The 18,732-nt window shown below is 34.0% G+C and overlaps 1 protein-coding gene across 1 annotated transcript in view; it reads left to right on the top strand.

The window, feature by feature from the left end:
* The window catches only part of MMP16 (matrix metallopeptidase 16), a 178,005-nt gene that overhangs the window by 91,270 nt on the left and 68,003 nt on the right, over positions 1–18,732 (top strand). The window contains exons 3-4 of the mRNA XM_031590965.2: positions 6,407–6,529; positions 17,799–18,103. Of these exons, the coding sequence (XP_031446825.1) occupies positions 6,407–6,529; positions 17,799–18,103 (428 nt within the window). The remainder of the gene's footprint in view (positions 1–6,406; positions 6,530–17,798; positions 18,104–18,732) is intronic.

The following is an 18,732-nucleotide window of genomic DNA, read 5'->3' as shown; positions in this document are numbered from 1 at the left end:
TGGCAGAATTGGAAAAATCATTTTATTCCACTGGCACATGCATTATTGCATTGAAAAGCAATAAGGCAAAGCAGATTTTAGGGCTGCCCTAAGGGGAGGTGAGTCGATTAGACATCCCTCAGTTTTGGAATTTAAAGGGCCTTGGAAAAGGCAGTGCAATAGCAGTAGGCTCAGGAAATGCCTTGCGAGGGAGCTGTGCTCAGAGGTATGTTTATGATCCAGCCTGCAGGGTGGAAAGACTGGGCTCTTTATGCAGCTTCACTGATAGATCCTTGAGGAGAGAATGTTACTACACCCACTGCTTGTAGCCTTATAAAGACACATTAGTGGCAGCTTTGTAAGAGGCAATATATTTCACTAAAAGGAAAATAATCTGTTTACAGGTAGGAGAAAAGAGAGACTAAAGAGCAGGAAAGGAAAAGTAAAGCAGAGGCCATCTCTTGCTTTAGAGCATCAGTCAGTAAGTTAAAAACAAAACAAAAGCTAAAACAATTAAAAAAAAACATAAAAACAGCCTTTAATTGCAAAGGAAAGTACTTTATGTTTGCAAGATTGTTCTCATTTCTTCAGTTATGTAAGAGGCAGAGGAATACAACCATGCAGCAGTCCAAAGCATTCATTTTACAAGCTACTGAAAACTGAGTTTTCCGATCACGAGTTTCTTCCACATAGAAACATAGACGAACACACAGCAATCTTTGGTATATGTGACTTATGCCAAATGAATTACATGTTCATATTTGGAGTTGTATTAACTTGAGTCAAGCTGGAAACAGCCTGATTCTTAAAGACTTGTCTCATTTGCATTGAGAAAAAAGAAACTCATTAAATTCAAGTTGGCCTCAAGTTACCATTATTTAACAGCACTGAATATTCTTACATGAAGTGGCTATGTAACAAAGGATATATATATATTAATTGTTAATTTATGGCAGTGATTTGTAAATATTTGCAATCATTTTCCATTTTGTCTATATAGAAAGAATACGTACTGTCTTTTGTCCAGAAATATGTGACAATTTAACATTTGTTTCTTTGTGATTAATATTATAATCACAAAAAATACTGGGATTTCAAAATGAAGATTGCAGCAGGAACCTCACAGAAACATGTTCTCGTCTTGTGCATACTTGCTTCTCTAGCATGTCTTGAAAAGTGATTACAAAGTACCTCTTAGTCTGCAAAAGAATGAACAATTAAAAGAAGTTGTTGTAGTAACTTGAATCAAGTTGAGAATATTAACAGAGAAATAATGTCCTGTAGCATCATTATCAAATGTCTCCTGGAGGAAGCTTGTTCTGAGAGACAGTTAATCCCTCATGGACTACTTTGACATGCATAAATGTGAACAGTGTTCATTTTCCCTCCTCTCACCATTCACTTAATTTTGCTATGTTTTTTAATTTGTTTCCCAGGTGGCTTGAAAAACCTGTTATATGCTTATTGCTGGGGATGAGGAGCAATGAGTGGTAGAAATGGATCTTATCATAATAGTGTAAAAAATGAGGGACATTCTGAATGGAAGTAGTATTACCATGCCATGTCCATTGAAAGTACTGTCTCACATTTGCATGGAGTGCAACACTATTGTATGTGATTCATTTATATATTAATAAACCCAGTCAGTGACTCCATACAGAACTTCTGGAAATGGACCCACAGTCGGCTTCCCGGTCTTTCACATCCCTATAAAAAGCCACTAAGTAGAGAAAGAGTAGTCAGTTGCTGTCTTCTCATAAAACTGGTGTACTGGTTTATTTCTAAAATGTGTTTTGCATTTTAAGGAGTACATTATACATTCTTGGTATACAGATTGTATGATATTGCATAGGATGCTGAAGAAATCTATTCAGTGTTAATAAATGATTTATTCTAATATCATCCTTTAGAAATAAATAGCAAATGTGGTCACTTTAGTGCTCTCAAGAGCTTCTAATAAAGTTTAATTCATACATTATAATTAAAATATAATTGTATTTCTCCATGATCTCTGCTGCATCTACATTAATTACCAGTCACAAAATAAGAAATGGTGGTAAACTTTGAGCCACAGAAATTGTTTCAGCAGTCTATGTTATTTGTAAATGTTGGGGTTTGTGCAAAAGGTATAGATAAGGTCTTGTTCCCTTGGCAGACATTCAGTAAGAAGCCTTGTAGAAACAGCATCCTCAGTAAAAGGGTTGAAAGTATCATATATCACTCTTTGACTGCTTTCTATTACATAGAGGAATGCCAGTAAGGTCCTGTAATAATAGTAAGAATGCAGTAGAGAAGGATAAAGACATTTAGAAAACATGTCTCTCTCTCCTCACAAGAAGATTCAGGGCAATTCAGTGGTAAACTGTACTGAAATAAAATTCTACAGTTTTTCCAGCCATAAAGTCAAACCGAATTTTTTACACTCTCTATTTTATTTTCCTTCTGTGGTATTTAGTGTTTGTTTCTTCTTAAAATGCTCCTCCAGCCACTCAGTAAATCTCCAACTAAACAAATATTTATTTATTTATAATAAATATTGTACAATTTTGATTATAGATAAACAGGAAAGATGTTTTAAGGATTTTACAATTTATTGTTAAGGTTTAAGATGAGGAGGAAAAAATAAATTCTTCCTTTACTCCCCAAAGAACAAAATATGGTTAGACAACTGGGATGAGTCATGGGAAGTTTAGCTTCAGCCTTTTTTTTTTTTTCCCACTGGAGGAACATTATAATTTTTCTGCATATTTTTATTTTAATCTTTTCAGCTTTTCCGTGAGTCTAAACTGTTTTAATTCTCTTGACATAAATAGCTCTTCAAGCCTTAAACTAATGGACCTAAGAAGAATTTGATGTGACATAGTCTACAGATAGAGTACATTCGTCACAATTAAGCCTCTTTATTGAGTACTGATAAAATATTAATATTGAGGGGCTGCTGCATAGGATAGTTCCACAGGTTCAGAAACAGTGGTGAGAGGCAACCATTACTAGTATGCAACTTAAAAAATTATAATAATAATAAAAATATTTTTTTAAAATAATTAAAGTCTAAGCACTCAAGAACAGGGAAGACATTGATCATATTAAGCAGCTATATTGAGAAGAAAATAGAAAAGAATGTTTTCTATGTCAATTACAACCCAGATGGAAGAGCATTTTATACACTAAGTATTCACAAATTTCATGAGCATTAATGATTAACAACAGAAGCTTTCCCCCTAGTCAAAATAAGGCCTGTCAATGTTCAAAGAACTTTTAACATGAAAAATGTGAAAATGTAAATGATCTTCTGAAAATTGTTAACATTTTGTCTCATTTCTGGACTTGACTGTCATACTAATTTACTACTAATAATTTGCTATGAAGTCCAATTGCCAAATGTAGCTCAATTAGGATCTGGGTCATAGATCAGTGAACAGTACAACTCTTCCACTGCATTAAACAGAGAAAACTGCATCTTTCCTGAAATGTCACTTGAAGATGAGTTGCTGAAAGCTAGTGAACCACTTGTGCAAAAGCCTCCACTTGGTTTACATTGAGATTTATGCTATGTATGAACCACCGTTTCAGTTCTCATGTAACCATAAGGACGTAAGTGAGATAGACAGCATGACAACATGGAAAATCCCCTGCCGATGCCAACTGGCAAGGAAGCAAGCATAATACTCTGGATAGGTGCATGGCTCTTCAGAATCAATGGGAGAACAAATTCATTTGAGGCTCCATTAGCTAAACTGATTAAGTTAAATTTTTTGAGGGGGAGGGACAGGAGAGGAAGAACTAATTCCATTGATTTGAAATTATTGTCCATGAAACAATAAAACTGTAAGTGATATATTATGTATTTATACAAAACCCTGATGTTTTTGTAACTGTTTCTAACAAAGTACAACGGGTTTTTTTGTTGTTATTTATTTTTCTTCATTACTTCTTACTTTATTTTGATGCCGTGCTATTATGTTAAGGTGATACAACTTGCTTTTTGTCATGCGTCTTTTTCTTCAATTTGAGTGTCCAGTTTCAGAAGCATAATATAAATGCCATAAAGACCCATGGTTACTGCATGATGACCTAACATGCATGATTCAGTGAGAAAATGTATTACTGGCAATATTTAAAAGCTTTGTGATGTCTGAGCCAAAATTTAATTTCATTTGATAAAGTATTAATATTTCATTTGATAAAGTATATTTCACTAAGAATAGAGCCAACTTTGGTTTGTAGTTAGGATATGCCTCTATAATTTTCTTTTATTATTTGAGCAAACCTAAATAATGCATCCCAGAAACTGTTCATATCTAGTTCACTGAATTGGTACTTTCTATAAGAAATGAGAAGAACCTGAAATAAAGTTGCAGGGTATTTCAGCAAATGTTTGTAGGATAAATTTTATATACTTTGCACTGTTGTCTTTGCAGACACTAGAGGAAGATCATTATATTCCTTACAAACACATATCATACAGTCAACAGTTTTATGTGCGAGACATACTCCATAATTATTCTGACAAGAAATTAAAGCAAATCATTGTTTCATGTTTGATAACTGACCAAAATTTTAGGTAACTGTTGGTTACTGTGTATAAATTTTGGTTTCTTCTATTGCACTACTTTATGAAGGCGTCATCCACTGACATTCTGCTATAGTGTTTATCAATGCAAGTGGGGTTAAGAGTCAACTTCATGCAGTCACTAAAATTTATATTTTCCTCCAAGCTGATTTTGTTTAGACATTTAAACGATATTTTTCTATCCATAGTTATAAATGAAGCATTACAAGCTTGGCTCATTTATAAAAATTATTGTGGATGATTTGACTGGAAGTCCATATTCCATTAGTCTGCTCCAAAAATTCATTCATTCAGTATGCAGTATAGTTTGTTCTTTATTAGTTGCAGTTACAAAACTTACAATGTACATTTTATTCCTGGAGCACAGAATGGAAAAATCAAAGATCTCATTAGATTGTGTAGTGTATACATATTTATACATATATGGTACTATGATATATATATACATAACATAGTCCTTTGTGTCACAAATATTCCATGTTTTCTTTTGGACAAAATAAGATAATTTTCAAATATCAACAGGAAAAGATTAGATAACTTGGTTGCTTTTTTTGTTTGTTTGTTTGTTTTTTGAGGTTTTATTATCTGCACATATTTTTAAAAGGAGTCCACATTCTAATTAGATGACATTTCAAGTGACTTCTGTGTCTTTCATTCATAAAGGTATTGTGTATATGTATTTATGAAACATTGCTTAAATGCCAGGTCAGGAAGTCATTCACGCAAGCCTGAATATAGAATAAGTATGTATCATAGGATAGCTATATTTTTTATATCAGTAATTATTTGGTATGATAGAAATAAAGTCAGTGACCTGGAAAAGTAACAGAGGAGTGTGTGCTTTATTTACACAAGTAATGTCTGAAATCTGACTATCATCCTGATGGAAAATTGTGCTGCAGCTATTCAGTTTGTGTAAAAGCATTGCTTCAACTGAGTTTTGTTACTTTTAATCAAGCTAAATAAGCCCTTACACTACAAGGGAGAAACAGTTCTGTCAGTGATACTGCTGCTGAAATCATGTTTCATCTTACTTTTGATAATTTGTAATGTTGGCAAACTGGGGGTATTTGAAATACTGGAATACTCTGAAGTATGAAGACCACTGCAAAAACTAAGCATTTCTGTGGGAAGTCTTGTGCTGCCACAATAGTTGTTTTTGTTTCTGAATTAGACCTTTTCAAATTCATTCTACACAGAAATTTTCCCCAGGCAGAATTCTTGAGTTAGAGATTTCCAGAGCTGATTCTCTTCATTGCGTAGAAAGAGTGAGATAGTAATAAGATAGTAATAACTAATAAATAGTATTATATAATAATATATATAATATTAATAGTATTATGATGTTGGAGGTTTCGATGTTCTGACAGTTGTCTGGGATCTTTGATTAGAAGAACTTCAGGCATTTTTAAATAAAATGTCAGGGAGGCAAAATAGAAGGATCATAGAACAAAAAATCTACTAACTAGTGATTTGAGTAAACCTGTGTGTATTTACTTTAACATCACCTCCAGTAAGCAAGGCAATGATACAGATCATAATTACCTTGAATGAATGAGAGTAAATTACTAGTTATTCACTATTTGTAGGTGTGAAGGCTTTGTTCAGTGGTTATAACAAAAGAAAACTAGGAAAAACAACAGCAAATAAATTTATTTCTGAATGTTATGAGAGTAACGAATCTCCAGAAAATACATGTGTGGTAACAAGATAACTTCCTCTTTTTAGCCAGTTTCATGCAGACAGAAATTTGATAATACTATCACTTTGGAAAAGTTAAATGTTTTTGTTAGTTGGGTGTAGTGGTTCTGATTTTTCTACCATATTGCTTCAACTACATGGCATTTCTTGCAGCTGGATGAAGAAGCCTCGATGTGGTGTGCCTGATCAAACAAGAGGCAGCTCTAAATTTAACATCCGTCGGAAACGATATGCGTTAACAGGACAGAAGTGGCAACACAAACATATCACTTACAGGTACCAAAAATACTACCATAGACTTATAATTGTCACTAGTCGCACTGAATTTTAAAAGTAAATGTAAGTTTTTGAACTATATTTCAATATTTCAAGAAGTTTATTGATAATATATGTTATAAAAATGGTGCTTTGAATACTTGATTAAGTGTGTGTGTATGTTCTACAGAAGAATCAAGTAATTTTTTTGGATCAAAATTCATCGAAATCGATGCATATAGTAAGCAGTGAATTCTCTAAAGCTTTCAGCATCAAATTAATACCCAGTATGTCCTTAACCTTGCCTTACAACCCTTTTAACAGCTTCTCAGGGAGCATTTCTCTGAAAGTGGGAGCACTCTAATGAAATTGAAATCTCTAATTTAAGTATATAAAATATGTTGTTGAAGGAAGCCAGTCTCAGTAAAATGCTGGGGCTTACAGCATACCTTCAGGTATGTTCTGAAGTAACCATGAATTTGATTACATTATTGTGAGTCACTGACCTCACTTTTTCCTGCTTACATGGTAATGGGCATAGGGATGTGGGGGTCATCTGTGCAATTCCTGAGTCTGGCACACAGGTTATACAGTATGTTGCCTATTCTGTCAGACTGATCTTTCCAGGATAAGTTAGATGCAAGGTGTGTACTTGCTGGAGCTCTGCTGCCCAAAGTAAATATCAGGTATGCAACATAGGATACACAGTTTTTTGACAGGCCAATGATTCCAACAAGACCTGATTGAAAATTTGCTCAGCCTCGCTGGGATTTCAGTTCTAAGAAGAGTGAGTTCAAGGGGACAAAACTGTTTTTAAATTCACTGACTGCTGACATTATTCATAACTCCATTTACATATTAAATTTTAAGTCGGTAAGCTCTAATGGCCATATAGACTGTTCTTCATACCACAGTGAAGAGAGTTTTATTAGTAACTCTACATCAATGCTATGGCTTATGTTTTAATTGGAGAATTTTATTTTAAGACATTAAACGCTGGTATAACTTCAAGTGATAGAGATCTGACTACCTTGTGATTAGCATGTTGCACTGGCTGATGCTCTTTAATTTTAATGTGTATGGAATACCTAGCTGATCAGAATAAGAAAGCACTTTCATCTGAATTCTAAAATTTAAACATAGTGTGCATACAGGCATTTATACAGACTGGAAGGAGCAGTTTTTGAGAGCAGCCCTGCAGAGAAGGACCCGGGGGTCCTGTTAGATGAAAAAAAACGTAAGATGAGCCAGCAGTGTGCTCTTGCAGCTCGGAAAGCAAATATCATCCTGCACTCCGTTAGAAGAGGGGTGGCCAGCAGGGACAGGAGGTGATTGTCCCCCTCTACTCTGCTCTTGTGAGGCCCCATCTGGAATACTGCGTTCAGGTCTGGAGCCCCCAGTACAAGAAAGACAGGGAGCTGTTGGAGAGGGTCCAGAGGAGGGCCACAAAGATGATCAGGGGGTGGAGCACCTCCCCTATGAAAACAGGCTGAGGGAGCAGGGCTTGTTCAGCCTGGAGAAAAGAAGGCTGCGGGGTGACCTCATTGCAGCCTTTCAATACTTAAAGGGAGCCTACAAACAGGAGGAGAGTCAATTCTTTGAAAGGGTAGATAACTGCAGGACAAGGGGAAATGGTTTTAAGTTGAGGGAGGGAAGATTTAGGTTGGATGTCAAGGGGAAGTTCTTTACAGAGAGAATGGAGAGGTGCTGGAACAGGTTGCCCAGAGAGGTTGTGGATGCCCTATCCCTGAGGTGTTCAAAGCCAGGTTGGATGGGGCCCTGGGCTAGCTGGTCTAGTATTAAATGTGGAGGTTGGTGGCCCTGCCTGTGGCAGTGGGGTTGGAGATTCATGATCCTCGAGGTCCCTTCCAACCCTGACCGTTCTGTGATTCTGTGATACATGCATATGAAAGCATTCAGGATCAGCTAAAAGTATGTTTTTTTTTTTCCTTCTCCTTTGTACACAGTCCGATTTTCTATTTCATTACAAATTTTTTTTACAACCTATAGTAATTTTTGGTGAATTACAGACCAAAATACACTTAAAGTAGTAAAGCCTCGAACAAGGCTTAGTGTTAAAAAGAATAAATAATACAATACTAATCTTTCTGGATATAGAAAATTTAAAACAACTAAGAGCAATCAAAAAAAAGAGAAATACTTTCTTCCCTTCTCCTTCCCTGTTGCTTCATTCTTACAGGCTTAATTCCAGTTAACTGACTGACATTTTAAGTTGCTTTGTTCCCTAAACTTTTGATCATATCTCTAGCTTTGTGCCTGCTTTATTTTATTCAGTGCCACTTCTCAATCTCTTTGTAACCCGTAGGTTTCCAGCTGCATTCTGCCTTCCTATCTAGTCAAACCTTGTAGTTTGATCTGTGCCTGCTAAGTAGACTTAATAAAACCTCCAAAGAACGAGAAATTTATCTCTTATTTCCACTTCTCTAAAAAGAAGAGTAGAAACACAGAATAAACAATGAAGAAAAGATGCCGTCTGTCGAGGTTATCTTATCATAGACCTGCATTCACTGACTTCTCTAAACAAGAGAAGTAATTGCAAAGAAAAGAGTATGTTGTATGTTAAAAAAAAAAAAAAAGGCAATAAAGATGAGCAGATCTTGAAGGTTGAAGGATGAGCCTTAGCAGCAGTTCGTAGCAGGCTTTTTGATAGTATTTAGTGGATTTCTGTTGTCGTTGTTATGTTTGTTTGTTTTTGCCAAGGACTTTAGAATACAGCAAGGCAAATTTTTAAAATGTTAGCTGCTTATTTCAAGAAAATATTTAATGTTAACTTGTTAATGTATAAGATCTGTTGAACTGTGTGAAATTCATAGATGTGGAGCCCTTTGCTGACTCTTCTGTCACTCAGAGAGGTGCAAATTCAGTGCTGAGTAAAGCCCTTTGAAAGAGTTCAATAGCTACAAATTAACCATTTCAAATCTGTCTGGCAAGAGTATATCTTAGATGCTATATATCCTCAGATGATTTATATATGTAATTATCACTTTAGGAAAAATATCAAAACATCTCTTAATGGTAAACCCTTAATGGTAAAATAGAATTGGGATCACATATAAATGCATTTTAATCTGTGTCTACTTGACTTTTTAGTTTGGCATTTTCTGTCTATCTTGCTATTTTTACCCTAAGTATTGTTGCTGGCACCTGTTAAATTTAAAATAGCAGTTGTTAAGAGTGTTTTTCCTGTTAGATTGTCTCTATAATCTTAAGTAGGAGGATCAAAACAGACAAATATTCAAATTTTATTACATTTTTTCTTTCTACCTTTCCCTATTTTCAATTTGTAATTTTTCATATTGAGCAGTTCCTCAAAATTACAAGATGGAATTTTTTGGCCAGGTATAATTATCATTAGTTTCAAAAAACTGTATGTCTGCAATGTTGCCATGCAGAATTCTATTATTTGAAATCATAACACAGAATGGGAGTTGTGCTGCATTAGTTATAATGTATCTCCCTCAGGGAATGCAGCTTTCCATTTACTTGAACTGGTGAACTGGTTGTTTGTTAGAAATTCTGTTTATATTGGAGCTACACAGCAATATTAATTCCTGCATCTTTTCTGGTTGGTACAGTTCATGCTTGTATACCTTTTAAATGCTATTTTTACTTATATATTATTCACACTTCTGTTGTATTTTAATATTATTTTTACTAAAGGAGTAAAAGAAAGTGATTATTTGAACCTTTTTACCAGCTTGTATATTCAAGTGCTGAAACCTGTAGTTCAATTACAGAACAATTCAGAAAAAAATAATGATAGTCTTAACTCTTCCTTATGTTTTACACGCATCAAGTTACAAAACAGTCTCTGACAGAACATAATATAGATTCAGAGTAGAAATCTATGAAACCTATAAAGGAATTTTTAATGGTTTTCTTTTTTTAAGGTGAAGTTTACCAAGACACAAATCGTTCTTGAAAGCAATCACCTCTTTCGATAGGGAAGTAAATCAACTGGTACTTTAAAGAAAGGGCAAGATTGTGAATCGATAAAGAAATCAGCTTCATAAAATAGAACATAAATGTTTATATATCTTTTGTAGACATATAATTAGACAGAGAATTATTTCATACAAAGTCTTCCTCACAAGAAGTCTTGGCAGACAATTCATAATTTTAAATCTTAAGAGAGTCAGTAACTGGTCCATTGTTCAAATGATTCATTCTGCAGAACATTTTTCAAATAAAATTAAGAATGCTATCTAAAAAATCTAAGATTCGCCATGAGTTATGACCATAATTTAGAACTCAACATTTTAAAAGAACAATTAAAAAGTATTTTAAACACTGTTCTGCAGCTTTATTCTGCCTTCTTGATGAAGAGAAAAAATACTATTTGGTATATCAGCAATAGGTAGCATTAATTTAATTGATTTATCTGTAGATGGGCAATAGCCATCTACAATGTGGCCATCCATCAATATGCAAGCTCTCTTTCCATTAAAAGTAAAAAACAGAAATAAGGAGAAATAAGCACTGCCTGTTTTTTTTTTGTTTTTTTTTTTTTTAATTTTTATTTTTATTTTTATTTCAGAAATGTTGAGAAGGTTCTAAGTTTAATTAATTTGTGAGCAACTGAAATATCTGGTAGTCAGTCTTCAAAATGAAGGCAATCTTCTGTGCTTTAATTCAGTTATTTACTATTTACTTACACCTAAGTAATATATTTTTGAAACATGCTAGAAGAATGTATAGGACTGGGCTATACCTCATTATCATTTTTTTTCCCTGCATACATGTGAAATTTACGAGACTAACTCAGTGGGAATCCCTGACAATGTGCTCTTGAACCTTCAAATCAGTAGCCAGTTTTGAAGTTTGTAGCTCCTCTTGTATCACAAAGTTCACAGTAGCACAGAAAAATACATGCAGATTTATATTGAGAGGTGATACTTGCAGAGTAGAAAGCATGCTGAGTGGCATGGTGAAGAAGTTCTTAGGGTTCTTTAAAAAAAAGCAGATGCTTTTAAAATTACCCACCTGCGAGTTCTTATTATTCCTATTGACGTGCTTTGCTGGAACTCTGAGGACTTGCAGCTGCAAACTCTAGCAAAATGGGGATTTATACTAGGAAGACTAGTTGTTTCCTACAGTGCAATTCTTTTTAACTCTTAGATTATGATAGGGTTCGATCCTTGGGACAAGGATGCTTTAATTCCTGACAGTATGCATCAGCTTTCTATAGTACTGATGGATGCAGAAATAGATCTTAAATAATGACATATCAAAAATTCTTAGGCCATTATATTTGCATCTCCTGCAAGCTTTCAAGCAAAAATACTATAAAACGTTCACATCTAATCAACTTTATTTACATGGGAAAGTTTCTGGACATTATAGGCAAATTTTATGAATGTGAAGAAAATTGAGAACTTCCATTCCTACAAGCTGATTTAAGCATGTATACCCCCTTCTCTCCCAAACCTTAGTGCTATCACAAAATCTATTTTCATAAAAGCGTTGCTTGTTCTTTTCTTAAATAACAGTGTTAGTATGATTCTGTTACTCAGCCTTTCTAACTTCTGAACTGAAGGCGAAGGAAATGTAAAATATACCTAATAAAAAGTATTCACTTTGTTGATTCTGAAATCTCTGTGATTAAAAAAAAAATCCAATATCAATGTTTCTGAGAGCAGATTCCAACTTAAAAGCCTATTAAATTGATTAGCTATGCTTTTTCACAATGTAATTAAAGTAAAAATACTCTTCATTATATGAACTTTTAGTATTGGCCTTCTTTAAATAAGATTTATCTCCCTAGCAGAATATAAATTCTTATTACTCTAATAATTGCTTACTTCAACAATCCTGAAATAATAAAATAGTTAAACATCAATACATTTGTCTTGCATTCTATTCAAATTAATTAGTAATAAATTACAACTTGGGATCACATTCCTGTAAAAGCAAAATATTTACTAATCTTGGTTTTGTATCTTTGGAACCTTACCCTTGTCACTTTTCAGCCTTCTTTGAACAAACTTTACAGGGATAGTATTGTCCATAAAACAAGAGTCAAGAAAGTTATAGATTCTGTCCACTGTAGCAACAGTAAATTGATTCTTAATGTGACCACAGAACAAGAAAATCAAAAGGAATATCTCTGACTTGAGTTTAATCAGCTGGAACAGGAACTATATGAATCATGATCACATTTTACATGAGAAAGGTTTTTAGGTTATAGCTACCAAGAGGTAGCAAAGTGAGAAGGAAGAAGTGAGAGATTAATGAAGTAACTTGATGGAAAGTGTCTCTAGAGTAATTATGACACAAAATAAAAAATATCTTTGAGCAGAGGTAATATATTCATTTCAATAAAAGTAAGATCGAGACCATAAAAAAAAAAAGAAAAACAAAAGCTTAGATTCAGTTTAGGTTTGATTGACAACAACAGTGATGTTTCAACCAGTTATTTAAATTTAAGCTACTTTTCAACTGTTTCATATCAAGTAAAAATATAGAATTTGTTGGTTACTTGTAGTTTACTATAGTTTACTTACTACTATAGTTTACTGACTACATCTTTTTACCTATTCAGTTGGATTTATTCCTCTTTTCTTCTGCATTTCTTCTTATTGTAGGATTTCTCATTTACAACTTTTGATCAAGAAAGCCTTGTAATTTTTTAAAGAAATTGAACTATTCTCCAAATTTATACTTAATTGATACGTTCTTGGTATAGAAAAGGTTGCATCATTATAGTTACCTAATAATTTTGAAAGCACCCATTAATATCCACTCTAATCATCAGAACAAGGTAGTAATCCTGTATGCTGGATAAATTTTCAAAACCAATTTAAAACGTTATTTATTATGTGCATTGAAGAAGTATCAAATTCTGCAGCCCATGTAGGATCACTGAGTTATTACAATTCTTGTGGAGACTATTATTGCTAGATAAGCAGCAATGCTAAGCTTTATGCAAAAGTATTCAGAGCTTTATCTAGCATTTTCTGAACCACGCATTGGGTCTAGTTTGGGTAAGCGGTGTTAATTTTAGGGATGTAAATTAAATTGGTTTACAGGATGTAAACCAGCTTAAGAAAAGAATAAACAAATAAATAAATAAATAATGAGCTCTTCCACTGATAGCAAGGTAAAAAAAAAAAAAGGAAATAATGAAATTTAATGTCAAGATGTGATTCCCTGTTTAAATTTCAGAGGAGTGATTCTACAGAGCCAAGTGAGGTATATCCTGACAGCCTTACAAGGCTCCTGAAGCAGTTGCAGCCAAAAATGTGTCACTGAAAGATGAAGAATTTTTTTGGAGGCTATTCTGAAGGAAGTGGGAGAGGATGAGATGGAAAACCCAAAGCTTTTTTAAAATGAACATGAGGCAGAATTTCAGAAATATAGTCTCCGAAACATGACTCTTCAAGCATCTGTAGAAGTAGTGCTTCAGTGCGAAAAGCTCATATCATGGATGAAATCTTTTTCTTTCTTCTACAAGAGATGCATTTAAAAACTATAATGCCTTAACCAGCTGCTATGTTGGAAACCGTGTTTGCATTAAACAGCAATAATAGCCATAAAATACTGTATTCAGTGGGTACATGTCTGTGATTGCCTAAGAATAACAGCTTTCAAAATCTGTAAAAAACGTCAGTGTACTTCTTTTTTAAAATGTAGAATATGAGTAAATACTTCATCTTCTTCACATTTTGTTTATTAAAAAACTCTGTAAGCTTCTGTTGCTGGTCTGCTCAATGAAGATTTCTCTCTACTGGCTTTCTTTTCTGTGAAGTGATCACTAGACAGGAAAACAATATTCAGGAAATACCACCTTCTTATTATGATAGGCTGTGTCTTGCAGTGCTAGCACCATGCAACAGGAGAGATTTTGAGTCAGCACGTTCCCCACTTACTTTTATTTGAGACACATTATCTGAACATGTTGAGTGTAAGATGCCTAGCTCATTTTTTTATGTTACAAATAACAGTTACCATTATCTTAGGTGATTGCTATTTTGAAGATGTAGAGATCCACATAATAAGAAAAGGGATCATTTAAGACTTTATCTGCTGCTGCAGTGATATCTCTAAACCAAATTCTTAGAGGAGTTGTAGAATTTCTGAAAGCAGATACACTGTAGCTACTGATTTTGTTACTGCACTTTGGAGACTGAGACCATGAAAGAAATGCGAAATTCTTTGGAATTTATGTTTGTACTGGTGAAATATTTTAAGCAATATTTCCAGCTAGACAACTTCAACGTTCTTGTTAAAAGAAGTGTTAGAATTTGGAATTTTAGGATTGAACATGGGTTGTACCAAATCTATTAAAAGCACAGTCATTGTATGGAAATTGGAATAACTACTGATTTGTTTCATTTTTTTCAGAAGCCACATTTTTCGTTATAATCTTACTTTCTCCAGAAGGCCATTTCAGAAGCCAGAAATCTGTCTTGTGCTAATACAGAATGTATGCTTTGAAAAATCCTTTTTTTATTGGCAATGAATCTTGAGGTGTAGAATGCTACTTAAAAAAATAAGTCAATAGTTGAAGCCCTTGGAATAGGTCCCCCGTTGTAGGTAATCACCCATAGTTAAATGCACGTGAAATTAGAACAACGGCTCAATTTTTCTTTTGTAATCAGTGATTAAAACGTAATTCTGTGCACTGAAAAGGCAAGAAAATGTAAAATGATAAGGATTGCAATGTGAATCAATTCCTCTTAGACTTAGAAATTAATCAGTTTATCACCAATACAAAACTCCAATCTGCTTTCATCCAATCTGTTTTCATCCATTTCCTCTTGTCATTTTGCAGCTTATATAACGTCAGAGTGTGACTTTGATCCTTTACTAACATTTCTAAATAGAAAACAATAAAAATAATAATAGATTCATCAGGTTAAATATTACTACATAAAAAATAACAGGTTTCTTTCCTAGAAAAGTGTCCTGATTCATTAGCTGTATTCATTATATGAAGCAAACAACAGAGGACCTAATCCTTCAATGAACTGCACTTGGGACATTTTATGTGCACACTTCCAAATTAAGACAAAATTCATCAACTTTTCAATTTATACTCTTAGCATAGCAGCATGTTAATTGTTATGAAGTTTTTGGTAGTGGCAGTGTGAGTGTACTTTCGTGAGATGATTTCATTCATGTTCGTAAATTAAAATTCTCATTGGGCACAGGATGGGTCGGTTACAAACTTTCTGAGGCATCTTAAAATATTAATTCACAAAAGAGGGAGAGATTCTGCAGGGACCAATCCTTGGACCAGTGCATCCAGTATTTTTTAACCACTTAAAATAAATATAAGGAAAGACGTTGACCTTTAACCCTTGCAGGCAGCTAAGCACTACCAGCCACTTACTTACTCTCCCAAATGTGCTGGAGTATCAGAAAGGTAGCATGGGCTGAGGGAAAAAAAAATAATAATAAAAAATAATAATAATAATTTAAAAAAAAAAAAAAAAAAAAAACAGTTCAAAAGGTAAAGGAAAAGCAAAAAGAAAGCCATAAACTTTATATTTGCAGGAAAAAACACACCTATATTACACCCTTTGGAGAAGCATTATGTTCATGTGCCTTCCTTACCTCCCCTAGGATAATTCCCAATTGCTTTACTTTTCCCTTTTTGGAGAAGTTGGTATTGATTCATGAGTTAGAATAATTTGATAATTTGTGAATTTTTTTTATCTCTTGTGATTGAGATCGTAAGAAACAAAGAGGAATGATCCTTAAGTCCACGCTCTTTTAGGAAGAAAGTTAGGAATTTCTGAAATACTTAATTACACATTTCAAGCTATTTACTAGATAGTTGCAGTATGCACATTATGTATAGGGCTTCTTTGAATGTGATATCTCCTATTTTATTACGCTGGCCTACAGCATCAGAGGGGGGGGGGGTGGTGGTATGACAGTAGAGGTTGAACTTTCCTACTAATATTCCATTGCACCCAATTTTGCTGTGTAACAGATGGCAGAAGAGAGGCAGTCTGACCAAATGGTGTCTGATGTGGAAGTGCGTATGAAACAAAGAAGTGTCATTAAATTCCTCCATGGGGAAAAAAATGGCACCTGCTGACATCCATTGATGCTTCCTGAATGTTTATGGAAACCAAACAGTGGATGTGAGCACTGTGAGACAGTGGGTGGTATGTTTCAACAGTGGGACACCTCCGCTGGTGTAGATTTTTACAAGTGCAGCCTCCAGGCTATTTTTCATGGTAGGCATAAATACAAAGCTAATGGTGGTGACTATGTTGAAAAATAGTCTCTTCTTAGGTCTATTCTATTCATGACATTCTTTTTGTTCTCCATTAACACGTTTTGCTGCGCAGATGCATAGAAATTTACATACACTCTAGGATGTTACTTATGAAACTTGTGCTGTCCAGTTAGCCAAGCACATGTCAAATGAATGAGGTGCATCAAATTGCAGCAGTTTCAGTACAGACACGTAAGCCTAAAACTGATTATTGGCATTCTTTTCTTGAATTCTGAAATAAAAGCAAATAAAGGAGTTTTTAAAGATATCTCTATTGTAAATTTAGTTCTTCAATTGTAATTCTCACATTATTTTCTTTGCCTTTCACTTATGTGTAATTGAAGAAGTGGTGGAGACTGTAATTTGTACTTAGCATTAACACAAAATTATGTTCTATAAAACATAGAAGAAAGATTTTTCTGATGAACTCTACAGTCTTCTGCATGATTAATAAAAGCAATCAGATTATAAAAGGCATATTAGCATCAAGCTCCTTATTTGTTATAAGGAATTATCCATCCAGTTAGAAATGCACCAAGCACCATTTTCAAGGCTTTGCAAATACTGGCTGGTGGTCACAGTATGGAGCTCTGCAATTGTTAATGGACTTGATAAGAAGTTAAAAATTTCATTTAACTGGAAACATTTTAAGCTTCTGATTAGAATTGACATGCCATTCTTTAGATGGATTTGAATTGTGATCCAGGAGGTAAACTGTCAGTGGTTGATTAATCTGGTTATCCCACTGTTAGGAATTTTTTTTCATTTAGAAATATTCTTCACGTTCTAAAAATAAGATTTTTGTGCTGCTGAGAATAACCCAGCTAACATGTAATAAATTTTAGCAAAAAGGGCTATACACATTAATGCAGTTTCTAGCCTGCTTGATTAAAAATAATTTCCTTAAGGGAAATAATGCCACACTGGCCTGTTTTAGTAAAAGCACTTTTTTTTTTTTTTTTTTTTTTTTTTAATAATTAAGGAAAAATGGATGTAAGCAATCAAATTTAATCTGTTCAATCTTTCTGTTTCTTTCAGCATTAAGAACGTCACTCCAAAAGTAGGTGATGCTGAAACCCGTAAAGCCATTCGCCGTGCCTTTGATGTGTGGCAGAATGTAACTCCTCTAACATTTGAAGAAGTTCCGTATATTGAATTAGAAAATGGCAAGAGAGACGTGGATATTACGATCATTTTTGCATCAGGTTTTCATGGAGACAGTTCTCCCTTTGATGGGGAGGGAGGATTTTTGGCCCACGCATATTTCCCTGGGCCAGGAATTGGGGGAGACACTCATTTTGACTCAGATGAACCATGGACTTTGGGAAATCCTAATCATGATGGTAAGAGAAAATTTCAGTTTAAACAAAATAAATAAGATTAATTAAAATGTGTCATGAATTTACAGCTATTTCCACGCTTCCCTATACTTAAAGTCACTTAGTTTCCTAAGTTCACAGTTCTTTTGTAATCTCTTCAGTTAATTGATCTGTTAGGGATCTTCAACAAAAAGTTTGTCTAAAAGTAACTTAGAGTGTGAGAAAGTGTTTTCTTGAAGCACATTAAACTCTCATTAGGAACATTTATGTTCATTCAACCATTGTACTGTTGAATGTTTACATTACTCCCTTCCTTTCTAATTTCTTTGCCATAAGTGTTTTATTTAGGTTTAGGGAAAATTGAATGTTCATTAGAAGTAATACAAGAGTGGTTAAAAGCAGCTGAAACTACTCACCAATACAGTGGATACCTATGTGTAAGAAACCTAATCTGTTTTTCTTAATGGTGATGAAATGGCAGCATTTTAAGTTAGCTCTTAAGAGTGCTATTCCAAGAACTGAACTAATGTTTCCCAGTTTTGAATCTTACTTGGAACTCATGATTCCTTATTTAAGTTGTACATTCCTTAAGTCATATAAGTGACTATGCAATGCAGTAGACAAACAATCTGGTTTTTGCTGAGCTCTAAGTT

Source organism: Phasianus colchicus, chromosome 3 (assembly GCF_987193195.1).
Source record: "Phasianus colchicus chromosome 3, bPhaCol1.hap1.1, whole genome shotgun sequence".
In the NCBI taxonomy this organism is placed as follows: Eukaryota; Metazoa; Chordata; class Aves; order Galliformes; family Phasianidae; genus Phasianus; species Phasianus colchicus.
The sequence above is the reverse complement of the archived record's forward strand: the minus strand, read 5'-3'. Positions and strand labels throughout refer to the sequence as shown.